The sequence below is a fragment of the Clinocottus analis genome, unplaced genomic scaffold, assembly GCF_023055335.1.
Source record: "Clinocottus analis isolate CAN_PGR_092001 unplaced genomic scaffold, fCliAna1.0.p SCAF_17, whole genome shotgun sequence".
NCBI lineage: Eukaryota > Metazoa > Chordata > Actinopteri > Perciformes > Cottidae > Clinocottus > Clinocottus analis.
In genome coordinates, this window is record NW_027175898.1 from 485,183 (window position 1) to 507,760 (window position 22,578).

Genomic DNA, 22,578 nt, shown 5'->3' on the forward strand with positions numbered 1-22,578 from the left:
TAATAAGCTGGAGACTCATGCTTTACACCCTCTGATGGTTGGCCTCAGGTTAAGTCAACTTTCTGGGCATATAAAGGCAGGTGAGTACATCCAGAGTTATGGAGGTCAGGGCATGTGTGGCGCTTCAGCGACTAACAGGACTGAGTCAACAAGCCGCGTCCCCCCACCTGAAGGCATGCGCTAAATCATGCCTCCTCGAGCTAGAAAAACACCACAGAAGCTGAGTGATTCCCAACTTATGAGGCCTTTTTTTCCTTCTAAATTGTGATTAAACTGCAGACGTGTGTCGGGTCAGAGGGAACACAGGGGGAGAAGTGCAACCTGGTTCCCTCAACATTGCGTTAGAACTATAAATCAAGATCGCAGTGACATGTTTCTTTCATTCCTGTCCCCGTTGCCACAGCGTCCGGCAGTATTGGCGTTGACGAACACGCGCTAGATCAAAAACACACTTGCTGACTAACTCTCCTATCTGTGCTGACCTCGCAGACGCTGCTGAATGAGCTGGACAAGAGCACAGGTCGATACAGAGACGAGGTCAACTTAAAGACGGCTATCATGTCCTTCATCAATGCCGTGCTCAACGCCGGAGCCGGAGAGGTCAGAAAACCCCACACCGCTCAAACATTAGAGAATGATATGCTGCATGTCAACTTAAAAGGGACATACTCGGTCCAATGGTTTATTTTGGTTTATTTTTTTTAGATATTATTGATTTGTTTTTCTATATTTCTAGGACAACCTTGAGTTCCGCCTCCACCTACGGTACGAGTTCCTAATGTTGGGCATCCAGCCGGTCATCGACAAGCTCCGGGAGCATGAGAACGCCACTCTGGATAGGTGAGAGAGAGACGCTCATGAGCAGTCAGCTGTTCGACTGCCCTTCCTTATTGGGCATGCTGAGGGTGCAGCAAATGCTCAGACTGTTATTTCTCCCCGTCACAGGCATTTGGACTTCTTTGAGATGGTACGGAACGAGGATGACTCTGAGCTGGCCAAAAGGTTTGATGCGGTGAGTAACTCCAAACATAGCAATCTGTTTCCTCATTCTTCTACTTTTGAATGTGTGGCGAGCAAAGCAGTGGTCAAACTTGATAGTCATTCTTTATTAATTTTGTCGAATAGACCCACGTAGATACAAAGAGTGCCGGTGCCATGTTCGAGCTGATCAAGAAGAAGCTGAGCCACACAGACGCCTACCCCAACCTCATCTCCATCCTCCAGCACTGCCTGCAGATGCCCTGTGAGAAGGAGTTGTTCTGGGCCTTCGTACATGAGGCTCAGATTCCTGTAGTCAAAATCAATTTTTGTGTGTTTGGCATACTGGAAAGACTCTAAAATTACAAACTTATTACGCAGATAAACGAGGCGGTGGCAGCCTGCAGCACTGGCAGCTCTTAGACCGGATCCTCCAGCAGTTGGTCCTCCAGGACGAAAAGGGAGAGGACCCCGACGCCGCCCCACTGGACAACTTCAGCGTTAAGAACATCATTCGCATGTAAGTGGAGCAGGGCCCCCCAACAGTAGAATGTAGAATCGACAGGAAGCCACGCTTCAAGGGTGAATTGGCATGACCGTGGAAGCTAGAGATCAAAAGGAAAAAGGATCTATGATCGCATTAAGTCAAGTCAGCCATTTTTAGGTGCGTCCAGGCAGACGCAATGTCACGAAGTGACAAAATCATTTTAACATTATGACTTGGACGTATGTGCTTTCTGTCTCCATATGATCGTCCACGTTTGCGGGGAGTGCGGGGGGGGCTTTGTGGTTGAGGTTTCAATGAATATTTTTTTTTGTTTTAAATCAATCTGTTCTTGTGTTCAGGAGCCAAAGTCCACAGTGTGTGTGCACTGTGGGTAGGTGGAGCGATGAGATGCATTCAAGGGCTTTACTTTACATCTTTACTTCCAACAGTTAATTTCCGTTTTTCTTTCAGACGCTCTTTCTTTTTTCTTTCCACCCTCGTATTTATTTTTGCGGGGAAGAAGGGTGGGGTGGGGGAGACGGGGGATTGTTCCCTAAAGCAGGCTGCACATCAGTGAGCATAGCGAGAGCCTCATAAAACATGTGGCGTGGTAAACCCTGGCTCCCGCCTGCTCCCACTTTGTTCACTAATTCATCCACTGCTGTCTGTGCCGTCAGCTCACTCAAGCGCAATTTTTTCCAGTGGCTGTACAGAGAGCGGACTAAGATGCGGCATCTTCAGCGACATCTGCGGTCACCATGACAACTCTCCCCAAACCGGCCCCAAAAATGAACACTCTCGTGCAGTACACGTTCCTCCACGGCTGCGTGATGGTTCTTTATTTGACCGGTGAACAATAAAGCGATTGGGTTTTTTACGTGTTGGATCTACGGAGCTCGAGTTGTTAGTAAACCAATGTTGAAGTGCAAGTGGCCAAGTTCACTATCACCTGCACTTAGAGGACAGACACCTGATTAATGAGCAATTTGCTTTACGTTGCCTCGTGTGCATTGATGACAAGCACTTCAGTGCGAATCGTGAGCGAGAAGTTAGCGGCCGTACCTCAAGACTCTCTCCAGCTCTTTCTATTTCACTGTTTGACACTCTGAAACGTGTCTGTTCCCTTCAGCTCTAGCCACGGCCTCCAGCAATCCTCAAGGTTTTTCACTTTTCAAACTTTTCACAAGCTGCATACATTTTTTCAAAAACTTGCCATTTGTTCATCTTTGCCAATCTTCCTTCACTCCCCTGTTTTTAACCAATATCTTTGTCGCCTCATTTCTAATATCAGCTGATCCCACATCACCCTCACAGGGCTCTCAAGTTTTGAAGACAGGCAAGCGTGACATATAGCGGGGGGGTGGGGAGGGTAGGGGGGCATACAAAAGATATGTTTTTCTGATTGGCTGCAGCCCATTTCTTTTTTTTGATTGGCTGATGAGTGGCTCCTCACGGGGGTGCTTGATTCCTCCGTGGTGAGGGCAGCGCTCGACCAGGTCATGTCTGCGCGCTGCGGCACATTAAATAGCCTGGAGTTTTTTTTCAGCGTGAGAAATACGATGTGTGGCGGGAGGGCGTGATTTAAGACCGAAATGTGTGACACTTGAGAGCCTTGCCCTCAAAACATCAGCGTAACCCCTGTATTACCTATCAAGCTTCCCGTTGAATTCGCTGCCCCAAACTTTTTTTTAACAGATTTTTTGCCCTGCAGGTTTTATTTGAGCACTAATGTTGTGTCATGCAGCTTTATAAGAGGGGTCAAACTGCATCAAACTAGTCAAGATGCCTCTCACAAAATGGAAAGATTGACAGTTCACCCCACATGCGTTCCTTGTCGTAATGCTCACCTGTGTGCTCCTGCTTCTCAGGTTGGTCAACGAGAACGAGGTGAAGCAGTGGAGAGACCAGGCCGAGAAGTTCAGGAAAGGTAAGACCTGGTCGACGAAAGAGAAATCAAAATGCGTCAAGCATTTTTTTGTGATTTTTATACAGAATTTTATATCATATTATAGACAATATTTTATATATTTGAGCCTAGAAATCACTCTGTGCTTCTCTGTATGAAGCTCTACCCGGTTTGCATTTCATCATCCAACTCGTCCCCTTTCAGATCACGTGGAGCTGCTGGGTAAACTAGAGCGGAAGGAGCGAGAGTGCGAGACCAAGACCCAGGAGAAGGAAGACATGATGAAGACTTTGAACAAGATGAAGGACAAACTCCAGCGCGAGGGAGTGGAGCTGCGCTCGGCCAGGGAACAGGTCTTGGACCTGTCCACGCGCATCAATGACGTCTCTGTGAGGAGTGCTGCTTTTTAATACTGAATTTGAATTGATTGCTTTTCTAATTGAATGTACTCGTGTATATCATGTCGTACAAATTTTATGCACGATAACTTCATCTTTTACTTCCGTCTCTCCACCAACAGGGCGTAAGCGTGTCTTTCCCGGCTCCTCCTCCTCCTCCCGGTGCTCCTGCGGCTCCGCCTCCACCACCGATGATGGGGGGCTTTCCTCCTCCTCCTCCTCCTCCTCCTCCTCCTCCTCCTCCGCTACCGTTCAACAGCTCGCCTCTTCTGCCTCCTCCTCCTCCACCGGGCGGGCCGCCTCCCCCACCGGGAGCACCTCCGATTTTCGGAATCCCGCCTCCTCCCATTTCCTCTTCATTCAACTCGGCTGCCAGCATGCGCTCCAAGTCGATCCCTCAGCCCTCTCATCCCCTTAAGTCCTTCAACTGGGCCAAACTAGGAGAGGTGAGAGCACAACGGGGCAAAATATTTTAACTTTATTTACATTTTTGAGACACGATGACAGTGTGAGCATGGTCAATCTGTAATATGAAGATATGGTCTGTTAGCTGGTGTAATTGCGTAACAAATTCAAGGCATCATTTCATCCCTGTACTACACAAGTAGTACTGGTTCCCTCCATTTTTTTTTAACATGAATCCCTTAATCCCTTTTTCAGAATGTTATTAACGGCACCATCTGGAATGACATTGACGACCTGAGAGCTTTCAAGATTCTCGACCTCAAGGACATTGAGAAGATGTTTTCAGCCTATCAGAGACAGCAGGTTTGGATTATTCAGCAAGTGGACTGCAGTATTATGACTCGCAGTTCAATGTGCAAGTATGTAGTTTTTTTTGACGATTTGGCATTGAAGGGCCAGTGTGTAGCTAGTCTGGTCTGTACTGTCAGAGATGGAATATTATATTCATAACTATGTTTTTATTTGGGTGGAATGACCTGAAACTAAGAATCGTTGTGTTTTTATTAGCTCAGAAGGAGCCCATCATGTTGCACCTTCACAGTTACCACAATCTGGGGTGAAAAACAGCAGGGAGCGGTCAGTTGCAATCTGCAACCTCGTTTGGATTCTACTAAATCCCACACACTGTTCCTTTAACATATAGACGCAGAAATCCTTTTCATGTCTCTTCTTTTAAGAACTGTCACAAGTGAAATTAAAATGTGTGTGTGTGTGTGTGTGTGTGTGTGTGTGTGTGTGTGTGTGTGTGTGTGAGATGGACTGTGGGGAGGGATGTCGTAAGAGCACTGAGTGCCAAGGTTCCAGGACCAGGCCAACACGAGCAGCTGCTCACTGCTGAATGCCTTATTGTAGAAAATGCCACGGAACTTGAGCTCCGGCCGAGTGTCTCCAGAGCGTTTGTGTGAGAACTGGGCTAGCGACTGTGGTCTTCACGGGCTCATGGATCAGGGCAATGCGGAGGAGTCACGATGCGAACGCACTAAAGTAAAGGAGCAATTAAACCAGGGACTCTGGGTAATGGGGCAATTGGCGTACGCAGGCCTCGGGGGGCAATACCACACAGCACTTACCAATTACTTCCCTTTATGCTACAAGCTAATTACACACCACCTGTCATGTGATCAAATATTGTGCGCATACATCATACATCTATGTTTTACTGCGTAAACGGCCTTTCAGTGGGATGTCAATACACCCTAATGAGTCTCTAGCCATCCCAGGGAGAATCAAAGTCCCTATAGGGGCATCGCCATTGTCGAATTTCTTTACAAGGTATTTTACTGCAACTCCTAAAAGCCTCCTCACCGCTAAAAGCACAACTTCCCTCTTAGGGCTTTTATTAAGGAGCAATGGGTCATTCGAGGCTGTTGCTGACAGTGGTTTACTGTGCGTATTTATTTATCCAGAAGAGGTTTTTATTGGCGGTTAAACAGCGATCTCTATGGATATAGCCACATGAAAAAAAAACAAGGCCTCATTGGCTTTGACAACACGGTTCCATTTGGCATGAGTGAGGTTCAATTCAATATTGCGATGTTTATACATGGCACAATTGCTTTTTTTCCTTTTCTTTTTAAAGCTTGTCATTGGCCTTTTCTTTCGGAATGGCCTTTTGTTTACATTCGCCCTCTGCAGGATTCCTCCCCGCACTTCATTTTTCATGCTCTTGTTTTTCCATGTCAAGGCAAACGTAGACGCAATCAAAAGAACACATTAGAGCAATCGTGACCTCCTTAAGAACACAAGAGACCGAAATAGAGCGCAGCTTTAAAAACTCTCACCGATGCAGATGGATTTCAGGCTTTCAACATGGACTTCATGAGCCCCTGATGACTCGCTCAGTCGTTATTAACTCTGCGTTCTCACAGAAGGCTTCCCAGCTTGGGCTTATGGCGCATAGTTGTAGTTCTTTGCTCGAGTCAGCACCTTTTTTTTTCCTCTGCTTGAAGTGCTAATCTTTGCATGTGTTTTCAATTTTTTTCTTCTGTTTTTTTCTTTGTGTGTGTGTATCTCTCTCTCTCTCTCTCTCTCTCTCTCTCTCTCTCTCTCTCTCTCTCTCTCTCTGTCTCTGCACTCCCCCGACTGCCTGGTCAGGACCTGCTCACTAACCAATCCTTCAAGCAGGTGAGTCAAGAGGTCCTGCAGCATCTTTATCTCACGTCACCGCCCTCCACCGCTCTAGCACCTTCCCCTCTGCTGGGCAGCAAATGTGTAATCAATGTGTTGAATGCATTGGTGGTTGTGCACACAGTGAACAAACAACTAAATTTAAATGCCTGCCAATGCTGGAGTGTGCGTATGACGCATTAAGACAGCAAGCCGGGTCTAAAACACGAAAGGGCTAGTCGCCACTACCCCTTCTGGGTTGAGTCCAACAAGTTGGCAAAACTGCATTCAGAGAAAAAACCTGCCTTTAGCGTGTGGGACGGAGAGGGTTTGGCGTCCCGGTGAATGGGAGTCGCCCCTCCTCTCCTTCACATCCCGGTGCCAACCTCTGTTCGTTGCCAGGCACCGCGGGTCAACGCAGGCATGGAAAAACGGCACTTTCTTTACAAGCTGCATCTGTTTCACACACGTCACAACCTCAGAAATCTTCTTTTTTTGGGGGGAGGGGTGGGGGGGGGGGACGAGGAAACCAACCCGCACCATAAATAGAATGTGTGTTTAACACAATTGCAGTAATGACTTACCAAGTGAAATACTTCTTTCACAGGACCTACTTTCTACATTTGTACTTGCACTGGCATGATTTTTTTTCTTCTTTTTTTCACTGCATTTAAAAAAATATGTTTTCATACAGTTCAGTCCAGGCTTTATAGTTTTAATGAGACGTGCATTGTGGCCTCAGAGACTGCAGAAGCAGGTCAACTACTGCATTTGGCAGGAGTGCAACTCTTCAGTCCGTGCTTGATAGTCGCCAGTGATCAAACTGCGACTTTTTTTTTTTCTGCTCCAAATGAACACATGTTAAATGTTGGGAAGAGGTCATGTCATCTCTCAACCAGATAAAGACGTCCAACAGATGTGGGAAGGAGCTTTCCTTTTCATGTGAGCACCGTGTGTAAAGTTAATCTGGATCTCTGTCTTCATCTTTCTGCAGAAGGAGACGGGCTCTATGGACGATATCTTCGTGAGCACGCGGAAGGTCAAGGAGCTGTCGGTCATCGACGGCAGACGTGCGCAGAACTGTGTCATCCTCCTCTCAAAGTACGGGTCCAGTCCGGAATTATTAAATCATGTTTATTAACTATCCGTTAATTAAATTGTAATTGTGAAGAAATGCCCCGAGCACAGGCTCTGGGTGACCTTTGGCTCAGAGGGGTCGAGCTGTAACTCTGAGGCCGGAGCTTTTTATGTCTGGTACGTGAGACATCTGCCAGCATATATGATCCTAGCCTCCAACTGAGTCGCATTACAGACAGACAGCATTGTCTCTGGAGGAGTATATTCTTAGTGACTATTTCAAGCATTATCAATCTCCACATTGAAAATAGATTAGGACATATCAAATGCCCCGTCCCCTCCCGAAGGGCTTAAAGTCTGACTAAATCTGAACCAGAATCTATTAAAAAACCCTCAACAGTATGGTTGCCATTTGTGTGTCTTTCTCAAAGCCCTGTGGAGAATTTGGATCAATGAACAGACTTTCCGAGGCCCGTCTGTGTCGAGCACAACTGCATCAGTGTCTCTGGGCTGCTCTCGTGTCGATAGCAAATGACCCGAGGGTACAAACTAGAAACCAAATGGGGTCACCGGCTGGTCGATAAGGCCTCGGTGCGAGGACTAACAATGCTGTTGTTGATCACAAGCCGGGCACACTTAACACGGATCAGATTCACTGAGAACACCTGGCAGAGCTCCCGGGGGCCGACCTTGTGTCCAGAGTGGTGTTCAGAGTGTTAGCATCAGGCCGCTGCAGCTTTCTGTGCCGTTTGTCGTCCGATTAAGGGGATGAACTAAAATTGTTCCTCCTCTGCAGGTTAAAAATGAGCAATGAAGAGATAAAGAGGGCCATCCTGGAGATGGATGAGAGGGAAGAGCTGGCCAAAGACATGCTGGAGCAGGTGAGATCCATAAGGGACAGAGTACTGTGGATGTACGACAGCAGGATAGTAGCAGAACATTATCAAGTTGGCTACAACGTGCATGGATTTGATTGGTTGGAACAGAAAAAATCAAGTTATATTTCTGTCTTCAAAAAGGTTTGATGTACTTTGCCTAGTCAGCAACTTGGCCCAGACAAAGTGATATTTATATTATAGATTTCAGTCATTTCTGATAAAGAAGCCGAGATGTTGAAGGTAGAACTCCCAGACTGAACAATGCCGTTGTAGCGACCTGTCAATCACACGCTAGCCCCACCCTAAAGCATAGTCTGCTTTACAAGCAATTTTACTAGAGTAGTTGGGTCATTTCCCTATAGACTTCTATGCAACCAGTTATTTTTGCAACCAGAGGAGTCACCCCCTGTTAGAGAAAATGCAGATTTACACTCTGCCACATTGGCTTCACTCTTTACCGGTAGTTTCTCTTAGTAATCAACATTAGAAGAAAACTAATTGCAAATGTTGCACACTATGCATTTCAGTTTGCTCCGCAGATGTCTGAATTAACATTCTGGTCCTTGCATTTTTGCAGCTTCTGAAATTTATACCAGAAAAAAGTGACATTGACCTGTTGGAGGAGCACAAACATGAGCTGGAGAGGATGGCCCGGGCCGATCGCTTCCTCTTTGAAATGAGCAGGTACACAGAACTGCATTCCTGTACAACACTCTGATTTAGGTAACATTACTGGGTTAGCTGTCAAATGTGTTTTTGACAACTGCAGCCAAACACCACTCTCCCCCTCCCACCCCCCACCCCCATGTTAAGCAAAGATTCAAAAGTCAGGTAAATGCTCGGGTAGTTCAACCTGTGAGATGTGGTGATGAAGATTTGTTGCACAAGAGCCATCGTCTCCGTTGTAAAACAGACTACGGCCAGAATCTGGATTGGCAGATTTCCAAAGAGAAGATTTTGTACTGAATCAAGACGTCAGCCCCTCAGCCACAAATAGATCTTCAAATATTACAAAGCACTAAGTTGGTTGGAGAAGACTGAGCTTTGTGACGCAGCATGGGGCGCTGGGATCAGGAACAAACGTCAGGAGATGCATCACGGCTGCACTTTGAGGACTCCGTCACGTTATTATTTTTTTTATTTTTTCATCTGCATTCCATCATTCCTCAGAATCTGTGCTATTTGTTCAAGATAATTAAACCTTTTCATCTTTTTCGCTGATATATTACCCTGTCCACTTTGTTTCCTTTTGACCGCATCTCCCTGATCTCAGCAATCCATCTGGGATTTAGTTTTTTTCACCATTTAATATCTTTGGTCCGTCTTTGAAATTCCCACTCCCTCCCACAGTGAATGTTTTAAGCAGGTTCAACAGAGAGGGAGTTTTGTACGATTGGGTGACTTCGAGCTTTGAACTTTCACTCCCCTGGACACAAATGTGACTCATTTCCCATTCTGTTCCCCCCCCCCCCTGCCCTCCCTTCAACAGAATTGACCACTACCAGCAGAGACTGCAGGCTCTGTTCTTCAAAAAGAAATTTGCAGAGCGTCTCGCGGAAACCAAGCCGAAAGTTGAAGGTAAGGACAAACTCATCGGAGGCCACTCACAGGCTTTAAATCAATCGGGCAATATTCAGTTTTCTTTTGTCAACAAAGAAAGTGATAATGATGATAACAAGTATTGTCTGCTGAAGCCTGAAGTGTCCTCTTCATCTGTTCCATTGTTGTCCATAACCTATTAAAAACACAATCAATGAGCCCCACTGTTGCACTGGGGACATCATGTTCACCCACATTGTAGTTTACTTTGTGGTTCGACTGCAGTTGGCTCAATCCAACATGTACTGTTGTTGCTGCCACAAATACAGACCTGAGCACCGAATGTGTATCAACCCATGGTGGATAATAGTCCCCAACAAATGGGTCACATCAGGATAATTGACGCCCCTCCACCCCCGAAATTGTCATATAAGCAGGCAGCAAGGTGGAGAAGAAATACACACTTATACTTATAGTTCAGGTAGCTTGGATGCAGCCATTATGTTGTGCATTCAAGTTACTAAAATCAATCCAATGTATAAACTCGACAATTGCATGAAGCGTGCACTGTACAGAGACACTAAGAAGGAAAGTAGAGGCACATTTCTAAGTCAGCTGACATGCCTAGAAACCAAAAAACAGTTTTTATGCATTCTAAATGTCACCAGCTTTGAACGATTTGACCGACGCCTTTTATGGCGAGAAAATCCTTCTCTGTCGCATTATGTGCGTGCACGGTGAGAGCGGGTGGCCGACTGGATGTTGGCCACACTGACATTTTTCCCCTTTCGAACCAGCCTTCAGGTTACTATGTTTTGGAAAGTTGGCCCACGTTGAGAGGGGAGGAGTCTCTCTGTCTCTGTCTCTCTCTCTCTCACACACACACATGGGTGTGTCGCAGCTGAGCTTTCACTGTGTCCATTTGAGCCAAAGCTGCTCCAAAGACACTTCTGTGCAGGCCTAAATGTTTTTAGGTGGGCGGCTCTGCCGGGCACATCCCAATATTTGCGCCAGCGTTTTCTTTGCAGCGAGTGCTGACAGAGTTAGAGCCCAGCGTGTGCTGTAGCTGGTTTGTATTCTCTGACACACGTCACTGGAAAGAACTTGTGAGCAGAGGCACAATTCTGTGAGTTGGAGGCCTCAGAACCTTTTTTTTTGTTGGATCCAAACCCTGCTGTTCATCTATGCACGTAATACAATCCTGATCCCCTCTTATTATACCCACAGTACTTTCTTATATACTCTCAATGAGACCACCCAGCCTGTTCAATCCATTTCGTAAGACAAGTGTGCAGCGGGCTCGCCAGGCCGCCCCTGCACCCAGCAGAACACTGTCAGCAGAGCCAAAGGAACGGTTCCCATGATGCATTGCTGCAGAGAGGACGGTAACGATAACAACATGGGTTCTGTTAATGGCTTTCACATTCACACTGAGGTTTTTCCTTTGTGGCAAGGGGAACTACCTGCACTTTGCCAGACATGTTGTCTGTCCCATTGTTTTATGGCTGGAGAGACGTGATGGGTTTCCCCACTGAGCTGCCCGGTGGTTTTGGGGAGTATTGATCAATCATCAAGACGGATGTTCAAAATGAAGCAGAGGATTGAGAGCCTGTAGGCCCGAGCACAGTTGAGACTTGAGTTTCCATGTGTGTGTATGGAAGGGAGTCTGAGTGGAGAAACAGGATGGGGGGATGAAAAAAGGCCAGTTCATTATATAATATAATATAAAAGGTAAAGTGATGGACTAAGCAAAGTGCACACACATCAATCACAAGCTATATGATCTCTCCAGCTACTTCTCTGTCTTTCTGCTTGTCCCTCCAGCTCTCCTGAGCGCATCCAGGGAGGTGGTCCGGAGCAAGAGGCTGACTCAGATCCTGGAGGTGGTGCTGGCCTTCGGCAACTTCATGAACAAGGGCCAGAGAGGCAATGCCTATGGCTTCAAGGTCTCCAGCCTCAACAAGATCGCAGACACCAAGTCTAGCATCGACAGGTAAGCCAGGTTACTCGCTTTTTCCCCATGTCCACGAGGAAAACATGTCCGCTATGAAAACATGTCCACTATGAAAACAAGTCCTCATGTTTGCTCAGAGAACTCGGTGTCATAAATGTACTCAATTTAGGTTCTCACAATTCTGGGCTTTTCCATGATGTTAAATTTTCAAAACGCACACAAATTAGATGTTAAATTAGTATTAGCTGCTACCCACCGGCTGCGCTGTGGCCATGTTCAGAGCCTTATCAAGGCAATCCCTCTATCGGAAACATTCTATGAATTTAAAAAAACTGCACCATCAACATGGTCATTGTGTCCCTTGATTCTACTCAATTAGTTTGTATACAGATGTATGTATGTATGTATACATTTTCTGAAAAAGTGTTGCAGAACATGTCGTCCTTCTTTTTCTTAACGACTTCCTGAAAACACCAATATCCTCGCTCCCTGTTGTTGAAGTGCTTTTGTCTCGCCCCGTGCCTCAACAGGAACATCACCATGTTGCACTACCTGATTATGATCGTTGAGAAGAACTACAACGACACGCTGCACATCCAGGACGACCTCAGCAGCGTGCCGGTGGCGGCCAAAGTCAAGTGAGTGCACAGCGCTTTGCTGTGTTCACCGTAGCATTCTATCTGTTGTCACACTCACTAGACTTCGAGTGTGTGAGGTTTATAGCAGCGCAGTTACGAACCAACCCAAACACCATACTCTACATACTGTATACTGCAGGAGCTGTAGTCAGGAGATTTCTATTATGATTAAGTTTCTATTTTATTTCTGCTTTCCACATTTGAAAATGTAAACTTGGACACAAGTTTAGATTGTCTTCCACGTCTGTTTCTGTCTCTCAACAGTTTGTCGGAGTTGGAAAAAGAGGTGCACAACATCAAAAGCGGACTGAAGGCTCTAGAAGCGGTGAGTCGTTGTGCGTTTGTGTCGCGTTCCCCCTCACCCGGTTCAGGGAACGGATGGCGGGGCGACGTGTTTAAATGTCCTACAATGAAACGGAGCAGCACACTTACACTCACAGAAACAAAGGCACATGCACATATTGCACTTCACAGAGATCGGCTGTGTTTCTGTCGCTGAGGATCCTTAAAATCATCGACGCTGAGCGAACGCTCTGCCCCTTTGTCTTCTTCCTTCTTCTCTCAGTATACAAACAAAGAAAAACTCATAATTTGACCAATTTTCATGCTTTTCTTTTGCCCTCCAGGAGCTGCAGTACCAGCAGAGTCGGACGCGGGAACGCGGGGACAAGTTTGTGGCCGTGATCGGCGACTTCATCACGGTGGCCGGATTCAGCTTCTCTGAGCTGGAAGACCAGCTGAGCGAGGCCAAGGACAAGGTAGAGAACTGCATGAGTAGTACAGCGACCCGCCTATTTGACAGACTATGTCCAGATGTCCATGAGGTGGGCTCTCATGCCGTGTGTGCTCATAGTCCTCACTGTTAAACATTCATGTTGGACAGACAGAAGAAGAAGGAGGAAGACGGAGACATTCTTTTATTGAAAAACCATGAAACCTCCTGTGTGTCCCTATTAGTCCAGTGTGACGCTTTAGCAGTGCCGGGGGGAAAGATCCTACTCTTGTCTGTCTTTGTGTTCGTCCCTTTTAGTTAGTGTAATCCACACTCCCCTCCTTCCTACCACTGGGACGAGGGGCCTTTCGGACCTCGCTGGCTTGGGAGTTGATGAATGGGAGGAAGTATGCAAGCTGAAGACATCAGCGGAACTGTGGGAGTCCTAAAGACAGGCGGTGTCGAAAAGATTTATGTGACTGGGTTTTTTAATTTGGAGACCTTTTGACGCACATTCAGCATCAAGATGCTGACACGTTTGAAGCTTTGATATGTCAGGCTGCTTTTAAAAGTTACACAAATCACATCCTACTTTATCATGAGGCCCTGTCCTCTTTAAAACATAATAATTGACATGTTGCTTAAAATTGCTGAAAATTCTCCAGAAGGGTCGACAGATTTTCAGGAAAGATAGAGAAGAAGACAGGAGGAAGGGCCCTTGGGTTTCAGGTAGAGGCCCCCGGCCCCTTAGCTTAATTATTTGTGTGAGGAGGAGGTCGGTAAAAAAAATCTGAGGGAAGACGGGCCAGTTGGGACGTCATGGGAACTGAATGGGAGGAGCAGCCCACCGACTGGTTACTGCTGTGAAACAAAAGAACCTGTGTTCACCAGCCCAGACTCTCTCTGTGTGTGTGTGTGTGTGTGTGTGTGTGTGTGTGTGTGTGTGTGTGTGTGTGTGTGTGCGTGTGTGTGTGTGTGTGCGTGTGTGTGTGTGTGTGCGTGTGTGTGTGTGTGTGCGTGTGTGTGTGTGTGTGTGTGTGTGTGTGTGTGTGTGTGTGTGTGTGCGTGTGCGTGTGTGTGTGCGCACGCTTGTGTGTGTGCGTGCGATAAATGGGGAGTCTGACGCATCAACTCGGTGCTTGTCAAGGTTGTCTGACGCTTCGTGAGGGTTTCCAGTGGAATACAGATCTGGAAATGTTAGTGTGCGCGCGGCGTATGGGTCTTCAGGAGCTTGAGGAAAATGACTAAACAGAGGCAGGCAGTCCAGTGAGGCTCATGAATCTCCATGGCAACGTGTGTGTGTGTGTGTGTCTGTGTGTGTGTGTGTGTGTGTGTGTGTGTGTGTGTGTGTGTGTGTGTGTGTGTGTGTGTGTGTGTGTGTGTGTGTGTGTGTGTGTGTGTCTTTGAGAGAAGACACACACTCGCCAGACACTACTACATACATTACAAAGGATTACAGTTGTCCAAGGTCTTGGGGTTACTGGGACAGAGGTTTTCAGAGGACAAGAGGGATTTTTTTCCTCTTATCCAGAGAGATGGGTCAGGTTTATCCCTCAAAGCCGCATCGCCATGTTCTCAGGCAATACAAGCTCCATCTCTATCCAAGAGCACAACCGGCACAGGAGCAGAAAAGTGTGTAGTGCTGTGGGTGCAGGTGGGGTGAGGAGGGAGAAGAGGAGGGGGGGGGGGGCTTGTTGTGTGTGTGACTGTGGTTAGTTTGGGTTCACACAATGACACAAAACCCCATGGAGCCAGCGGTAGACCAGCATTCCCTGGTATTCTGAGAGGTAACAGTCTGGTGGCTCTGGTGAGAGAACAGATGGACACAGCTGATTTCCCTTCCCTGGTGGGAACATCTGTCTCATGGCAGGATTACTGGCTGAAAGTATTCTTAATATAGCGCACACTCGTTTGGAACTGTGGTGAAAGTGGTGTGGATGGATGAATAGCAGATTGGACTAGATTTTCATAATGTATACCTTCTTTTGCCAACATTAGATTATTGCAGCCATCTTCAGCTTTGAAGACAATAGGAGCTGTACTTTTTAAAAAACATCTTTTTTAAACCAATTTCAGTCAGATTGTTCAGAAGATACGTGGCTTGTGAAAATGGGTCCAATATTTACGTTGATGTCTGTGGAGCAAAGGAATCGGGCGTAGTCTGTATTGACTTGTCCCATTGTAGTAAATAGAATATGACATAAAGGGGACAGGCAGTGTGGAGAAATACAGGAAACTGTTTGCTGATGTCAATAGTTCCCACTAGGGCTGCAACAACGAATCGATAAAAATCGATTATGAAAAAAGTTGGCAACGAATTTCATTATCGATTCGTTGTGTCGCGCGATTATTATGCCACTCAATAAGTCGCGGAGATGTTTGAGTATTGAACAAAACAGTTGAGTGAAGTGGAGGGCAGCAGACTGAAGGTCCAGCAGCTTCTGCAGCGCGCTGCACCTTCTCGTATGTCACTGCATAGTCGCGTTGCGTGTACAATAACTTAACAGCGAGGCTAACCGTTGTCGTTAGCTCGCTAGCTAGTCGTTCATTCCCCGTGTTTGAGCTGTTGGGTTAGATAACGTCTTCATTTTAAAATACCGCGGAGGCTTCAAGAGAAGCAACGAGTAAATATCTCCTCTGAGGTGCAGAACACAGACCTGCGTTCAACCGATATAATGTGGCTTCATGCAGAGGAAGTGCTGCTGGGATTTGTAGTTCCATATCTAATGAACAACCTTTATTTAGGTAAAGTGCAGTCCGTAAATTATCCGTTGATACATTGAGTGGTTACTTCTGGAATATCAACTCTTGTTCTATAAGTTCTGAGTGTGTGTCTGTGAGTGTGCGTGTGTGTCTGTGAGTGTGCACGTCAGTGAGTGAGTGAGTGAGTGAGTGTGTGTGTGTCTGTACATGTGTGTGAGTCTGTCTGTGTGTGTGTCTGTGCATGTGTGTGAGTGTGTGTGTCTGTGAGTGTGCATGTCTGTGAGTGTAGAGAACAAGTTCTGACAAATTCTGTTAAGTTTTCTGATTTGCATTTCTTCATTTTTTATAAATTCTTTATTATTAAGATTTGTTGCACTGTGAATTTGCACAGTTAGTTCTGTTTTTGTAATAAAAGGTTGCAAATTAATGCTTTAAAAAAATAATCGACCGATTAATCGATTATTAAAATAATCGTTAGTTGCAGCCCTAGTTTCCATAGATATTTGGTCACAGAGCAAAGCATTGCACAAGTTGACCTGATGATGGAGCCAGAGGGGAAAAAGCGATGTCATCACTGAGCTCATTGTGCTTCATCCTGTAGAGGTACAATATAACGAGACAAAATTTAAATGGCAACCCGTCCAATATGTTTCTCTACTGTAAACGTGGAACATGAAAATGAAAGCAGTTTGCTCTGAGTGGCTGTGGAAGTAGTATGGATGTGCCAGTTGTACATGGATGAAAAACATGCAGAAAGAACACTGTGACCTTTTTAAAAGTCTACAGTTGAATTCAACTGCATCTGGTTTTTGACCATGTGACCAACAAGTGGGTGTGTTTCTTCCATGCTGTGGGCAACCAGTGGATCAAAGCTGTGCAACACAGCTGATCCTTTTTCTACATATTATGAACTAGTTTCCTTTCATTTATTTCCCACTTTCATTGAACAACCAGCTGCGTATCACAGTACTTTACTTATAACATCATCACACTCCTTTTATTCGACCCCCTCCTCCACTTAATACGCTGGCACGGCACCGCTGGCAGACACGCAGCTTCAAGACCACACTGATCCTCTCAGACCTCCCAGCCTTTGTACTGGGTAGACACATCTCAGGTTGTTGGTAAACAGTTCATTAAAGAGTTCCCTTGAGAGCATTTCTAATAGCAAGCTCCCACGATAGAGTGGCTAATACCTCGTGGAGTGGCCAGACGTTCTCATGGTTGAGGAGAAGGTGAAGCGAGACCAAATCCATGATGTGTTAACCAGAGCGCGTCTGAAAAAAAACTTTTAACAACTTCAAATAAGAGTGGTGGACAACATCTTCAATCAACAACAACATGATGAACAAATATCGATGTGAATGTGAACACAAACAGCAGGGGCGTAGTACACGCTCCACCAAAAATACCGAAAGAGATTTAGCCTCAGTGTGTGTGTGTGTGTGTGTGTGTGTGTGTGTGTGTGTGTGTGTGTGTGTGTGTGACTTCATATTCCCATACCAGTTTGTGTGCGTGTGTGTGCGTGCGTGCTCATTTAGAAAGGACCCGATGGGACGAGAGGGAACAAATTTGACCAGATAATTACAGGAGGGAGTGGGATGATGGTGGGGTTGTCACGGCGACCAGCCCATAATGACAGAATGCAAAATGTATCATCCTCCAAAAGGAGCAAGCCTCAACTCCTTCACAACACACACATGATACACCCGCCTTGTACAAACTGGAAGGACGGGATGCTTTCTGTCACTTCACTCTGATGCTGGATAACAGACCTGAGAACAGCACCAATGCGGCGCCTTGAATATGCTTTCTTTCTAATGACCAGCAGGGGGCGACTGCTCTAATTGTACAAAAGTCTATGAGAAAATGACTCTACTTTTCTTGATTTATTCCCTCAATAAACATTGTAAACATTAGTTTATGGTCTCTTCTTCAATTGTGAAGAAGACGTGTGTGTGGGTGTGTGTGTATGTTACGAGCACACAGCTGATAAACTGGGGCAAAGGCATGCATATCTGTATATAAATACTGTGTATATAAATAAATAACTGATTTTCTCTCTACAGTTTACCAAGTCTCTAAAGCACTTTGGGGAGGAAGAAGGGAGAATGCAACCGGACGAGTTCTTCGGGATCTTCGACACGTTCTTGCAGTCGTTCAGCGAGGCGCGGCAGGACCTGGAGAACATGCAGCGGCGCAAAGACGAAGAGGAGAGGAGGGCCCGCATGGAGGCCATGGTGAGGCACACATGTAGAGAGTAGAACAACGATGGTTTATTGTTTGCCGTCTCTGGGCACTGAGCTCCCGTGTCTTGTTCCCCAGCTCAAGGAGCAGAGGGAGCGGGAGCGGCGGGCCAAGAAGGGCGGCACCTCGGACGAGGTCGGCGGGGAGTTTGACGACCTGGTGTCGGCGCTGCGCTCCGGCGAGGTCTTCGACAAGGACCTGAACAAATTTAAGCGGAACCGCAAGCGCTCCGTCAACCAGCTGGTGGAGGGTGGGGGCCGCGAGCGGGCCGTCACCAAGGTCAATTACTAGGTCGGGGACAAAGGAAGGAGATCGAATGAAACACTAGACACTAAAACTCTGCCATGGTGTCAATCTCCTAACACCTTTAGGTCCGGGTCCTCGAACAGAGGCCATTGACGTTGGACAGGATGCAAAGTAACTGCAGGACTGGACGTGTGTAGGCGGCCCTGCTGTTTAGAAGGATACCCTCCTCTAATTGGTCTTGCAAAGCTGACCCCGCCCCGTTCGTCCTGAGGGAGTGTGATCTCCTGAGCCGGGCGGAGGACAGACCACTGTGACAAGTTACCCCCAGTATCTTTTCACCTTATCCTCCTGACTCTGGGCTCAAGCTTCAGACCGTTGTTCAACTGCTCCTCCCCCCATCACAAGCCCCTCCCTCTTTCTCCTAGAGGCTGGAGCAGCTTCCACCTGGCTCTAAACCACACGGGACTCTGGGACGAGCCCGTCACGCTGTACGTCACCCCGAGGGCAAGAGGGCAGCCTGAAGGAGGGGCTTCTGTGCGGAAGGATGTACGTAAGCCACGCCCTCCGCGCTCGCTCCAAGTGTCTCACAAAATCGATGGGTATTCATGAAAGAAAAACAGGGATGTGCAGTCGGTAAATCCCAGAATGCTGTGTCGGCTCTTGAAAGAGAGGAAAGGGGACGAGCTCTTCACCCCGGCGGCCACACGACGTTCACAGGGAGGACGCACGCACAGAACTAGGCTGCTGTTGTTTAGAGGACACACCTCCTCTCCAGGAAGCCCCGCATCCCTCAGCTGGACACTATGCCAGTGCCACGAGAGATCGAGGCCTCGCGCCCTCTCGCCGACGGGTTCCACTCCGCTTAGGGCATCGAACCATGTGCCAAAGCAAAGAGAGAAGAAATGTATTAATACGAAAACATACTGCAATTAGGCGTTGATATATATTTATATTTAGATTCAGACAAGCTAATTGCAAAGATGTAGAGTTTCTTTTTTTTAAAAATGTTTTCACGGCATTTTGGGGATTTTGCACACGATGCATTATCCGTCGGTGTTGCAAGTTCACATCGATGTCGAAGTGAATTTATATCCATTTTTCGCTTTATGTAAAAAAAAAAAGAAAAAAGAAATGAAACAAAAACTAAACGATGACACTCGTCCTGTCCACACCGTCCTGTAAGTCTCGACCAACGGGATGCTGGGTAGCACTTCTCATTGGGCCTCTTGTGGCCCCGCCTCCGCTATCCACGGTGCTGAAACCGGCTGAGGAGATTCCTCAAGTTGAACTGCTCCATCCAGGCTCATCACATGGGGTTCCTGTGTGTGGTTTTATTTTAATTTGGGTTGGCATGGTTACATGGGACTCGGCCTTGTGGTGAGTCTGTTCCTGTAAGGCGTCAGCGGAGCTCTGAGAGACTAAACGTCAGCGGGAGCCTCAGAGAGCATCATGGGAAACGATCCTCACTTCCATCATTTCTTCCAGTTTCTCTCAAACGCTCAGGACCTCGTTACTACGGGCAACCCGATGCCAACCCTTGGTCACTTTCTCTTTTGAAATATTCAATGTAGTATATGTTTTTTATTTATATATATACATATGCATGTCTGGAGCCCGAGCAGAAGGCGGGACACAGGCTGCAATGTAATGTGATAACAGTCGGGCGGTCTCCTTTGACGGACATGCAGTACAGGGTGGCTGGCGACCCGGAGGGGCCTCTGGCCCACTGCGGTGTTAGCCGCTCCTGGTCCGGTCTGAGGGAGCCGAGGCAGCTCTGTAGGTCATGAGGATCTGTTAAGACCACAAGAACGAGGCCGACACGCATGTTTGAGCTCGCCGCCGACACTGCAGGAAAAGGAGAAGCGGGACAATGTCCTGAAGTCTGTCAGGGAGGAGAGGGAAGTGCTTGTTCCCATGGTAACGACCCTCCGCCCCCTTTTCCTTGAGTTAAGTCAGAGACACGTTCTCTCTGCACTCGGCTCAATGAGGGTTTACAGTAGTGTTGCAAAACACGAGGAGAAATACACTCATTATGTCTATATATTTGGTTTCCAGTGTTTCTGGACAGACGGACCCCGCACACAGCACCTTGTCCCACCGCGTGTGATCACCACCGCAGGTTGACTCTCCCAGTTTGGTTCCTTTTAGCGTTTCTGTTATGCTTGTCATACATGTACCATTCCTTTTTTTATTGTGTTTTTACCTCTGCTTTCACAAAAAGAAAAACTACATTTTTACTACTTTTGAAGGAGAAACGCAGGTCGGCATCAAACCACCTGGCGCCACCTCATTGAGACACTTCAGACATCACACCAAATCTATTTAAACTTCCACACACAGCCCTGAGGAGGGTGAAATGTGATTGCCTATTCTTTAACCTGCATCTCGTGTATTTTAGGAGCTATTTGTCTTTACAATTAATCCTTTGCTATCGCACGAGACTTCTGCAGACTCCTGCTCCAGAGCTTTGGCCACGCAATCGCAGCACAGACTCGTCCCTGAGGGCCGGCGCCACATTGTCAGTATTATCACGCTTTTGTGTTGTTTCATGTTTGGATGTTTATTTCAGCCATTGACTGGCTGATTCGCAGAGTGTACAGATGGAAGTCCAGAGGGATGAAATGAGTAGCTTGTTTGATGCACTTTTATTATGGGACATTTTAATTTACAGCGCCACTATGAGGGTCTCAACCCCCCCACTCTTCCAGAAATGAGATGGGTACAACGAAACGAGTGGCGCAAACCAAAACCTAAAGCCCCATGGTGTGAAGAAGAAAGAAGGAAAACAGAGCCTGCTGAGGTTGGGACACGTTTCCTGTCTGTTGGACAGGATGGTACCGGTGGGGACGCTCCTGTCCTCACAGTCTGTGTCACTTGCTTCGTTTAAAAAGACAGAAATAAGGGGGAGGGATTTGAATCCACATTTCCGTCATATCATGCACTCTTCGTGGACCTGCACGTCTGCCGAGTCGTGCAGGTCGTGTGACGCGTTGACACACCTGTTGCAGGACAATTTGTCCCACTTGAGAGAAGCTGCACCGGGTCTCACAGGCTGTTAGTGCGAGGAGTCAGTATTTTTATGGTTGGAAAAAAAAGAAAAGAAAAAAGATCCGCCACCGAAAGATGTACAGTTTAAAAAAAGAAGCATTTTGTACACAGTTCTTGATGTTTGAGATAAGATTAAAAAGAAAAAAACAATTCAAACATTGAGGAATGTTCCATTTTCCTGTAAATTGTACCTCTATTTATTTGCCTTATTTACTTTGCTATATTTTGTATGTACACACAGCATTACAACAAGATGTTATATAAAAATATGAATAATTAAACTGTGGTCTGTGTGTGATGGATAGTTTTGAGATTTTTTTTTTCATTTCTATAACTTTATTTTAGTTTTGTATTTTTTTTTCTCACCCTTTGTCTTTTATAGGGTTACAATAAACTTTTGTTTCTTACAGCTGATTTTGTTCTTGCTATTGATATTTTATTGATATGCTTGGTGTTGGGGTCATCGCAGCTAAAAAACGGTTCGCCCATCACATGCAGACGCATGTTAGGAAAGAAAACATTCCGCTGCTTTTTCACTCTTTTCAAATCTTTTATCTACCAAACACTTAACTGCATATACTTTTTTGGAATATGTATTAACTAACTATTTTTAAAGGATTTTTAAATGAATTATAATTTTAAATGTATTTAAAATAAGGCTATTGCACCACCTTAAGTGCCTTCAAATACCCCTATTTGAGAACCATTCCATTATCCAAACCGACTTATCCCGATCCCAGCTGTCATTAACCGATGTCGCCAGCCTATCGCAGGGCCATTTGAGAAGCAATGGTCGAACAAATACTAAATAATCATTCAAATGAGTGTAGCTCGACCATCCCGAGGGTGCCGAGTCACCATTCAGCTTTCAACTTTCAACTTAAACATCTCAAATGTGTCCTAGTTTATTTTATATCTGAGTTTTTTTCCTGTTCTTTACACAACTTTATTCCAAAATGCACAGCCTGTCGGGCACAAATAAATACAGTGCTAAATAGTTTTAAAATGTATTTACCCATAAATGTTAATAAAAGGTTTAAAATCAAATATAACATGAACAGTAATTTAAGTAAATGATTCATTTAAAAGATGAGTTATTTAGAAAATGAGAGTAAATAAAATTACTTTGGGTTTAATTGACAGATGGTTCATCCAGTTCTGCCATGACAGACAAGTTAAAGACGACACAGGAGAAA

General features: G+C 46.1%; 1 protein-coding gene across 3 annotated transcripts in view; it reads left to right on the plus strand.

Moving 5' to 3' along the window:
• Positions 1-21,796, plus strand: part of daam2 (dishevelled associated activator of morphogenesis 2) — a 97,680-nt gene extending 75,884 nt beyond the window's left edge. For all 3 annotated transcript variants that reach the window (XM_068579760.1, XM_068579758.1, XM_068579759.1), the window contains 20 exons: positions 490-600; positions 737-840; positions 946-1,012; positions 1,126-1,243; positions 1,360-1,498; positions 3,334-3,392; positions 3,576-3,760; positions 3,892-4,215; positions 4,430-4,537; positions 6,329-6,358; positions 7,335-7,441; positions 8,214-8,298; positions 8,873-8,979; positions 9,785-9,873; positions 11,659-11,827; positions 12,319-12,426; positions 12,691-12,751; positions 13,053-13,184; positions 17,911-18,081; positions 18,167-21,796. In XM_068579760.1, coding sequence (XP_068435861.1) covers positions 490-600; positions 737-840; positions 946-1,012; positions 1,126-1,243; positions 1,360-1,498; positions 3,334-3,392; positions 3,576-3,760; positions 3,892-4,215; positions 4,430-4,537; positions 6,329-6,358; positions 7,335-7,441; positions 8,214-8,298; positions 8,873-8,979; positions 9,785-9,873; positions 11,659-11,827; positions 12,319-12,426; positions 12,691-12,751; positions 13,053-13,184; positions 17,911-18,081; positions 18,167-18,379 — 2,487 coding nt within the window. In that variant the 3' untranslated portion in view covers positions 18,380-21,796. The remainder of the gene's footprint in view (positions 1-489; positions 601-736; positions 841-945; positions 1,013-1,125; positions 1,244-1,359; positions 1,499-3,333; positions 3,393-3,575; positions 3,761-3,891; positions 4,216-4,429; positions 4,538-6,328; positions 6,359-7,334; positions 7,442-8,213; positions 8,299-8,872; positions 8,980-9,784; positions 9,874-11,658; positions 11,828-12,318; positions 12,427-12,690; positions 12,752-13,052; positions 13,185-17,910; positions 18,082-18,166) is intronic.
• The last annotated feature ends 782 nt before the right edge of the window (positions 21,797-22,578 follow it).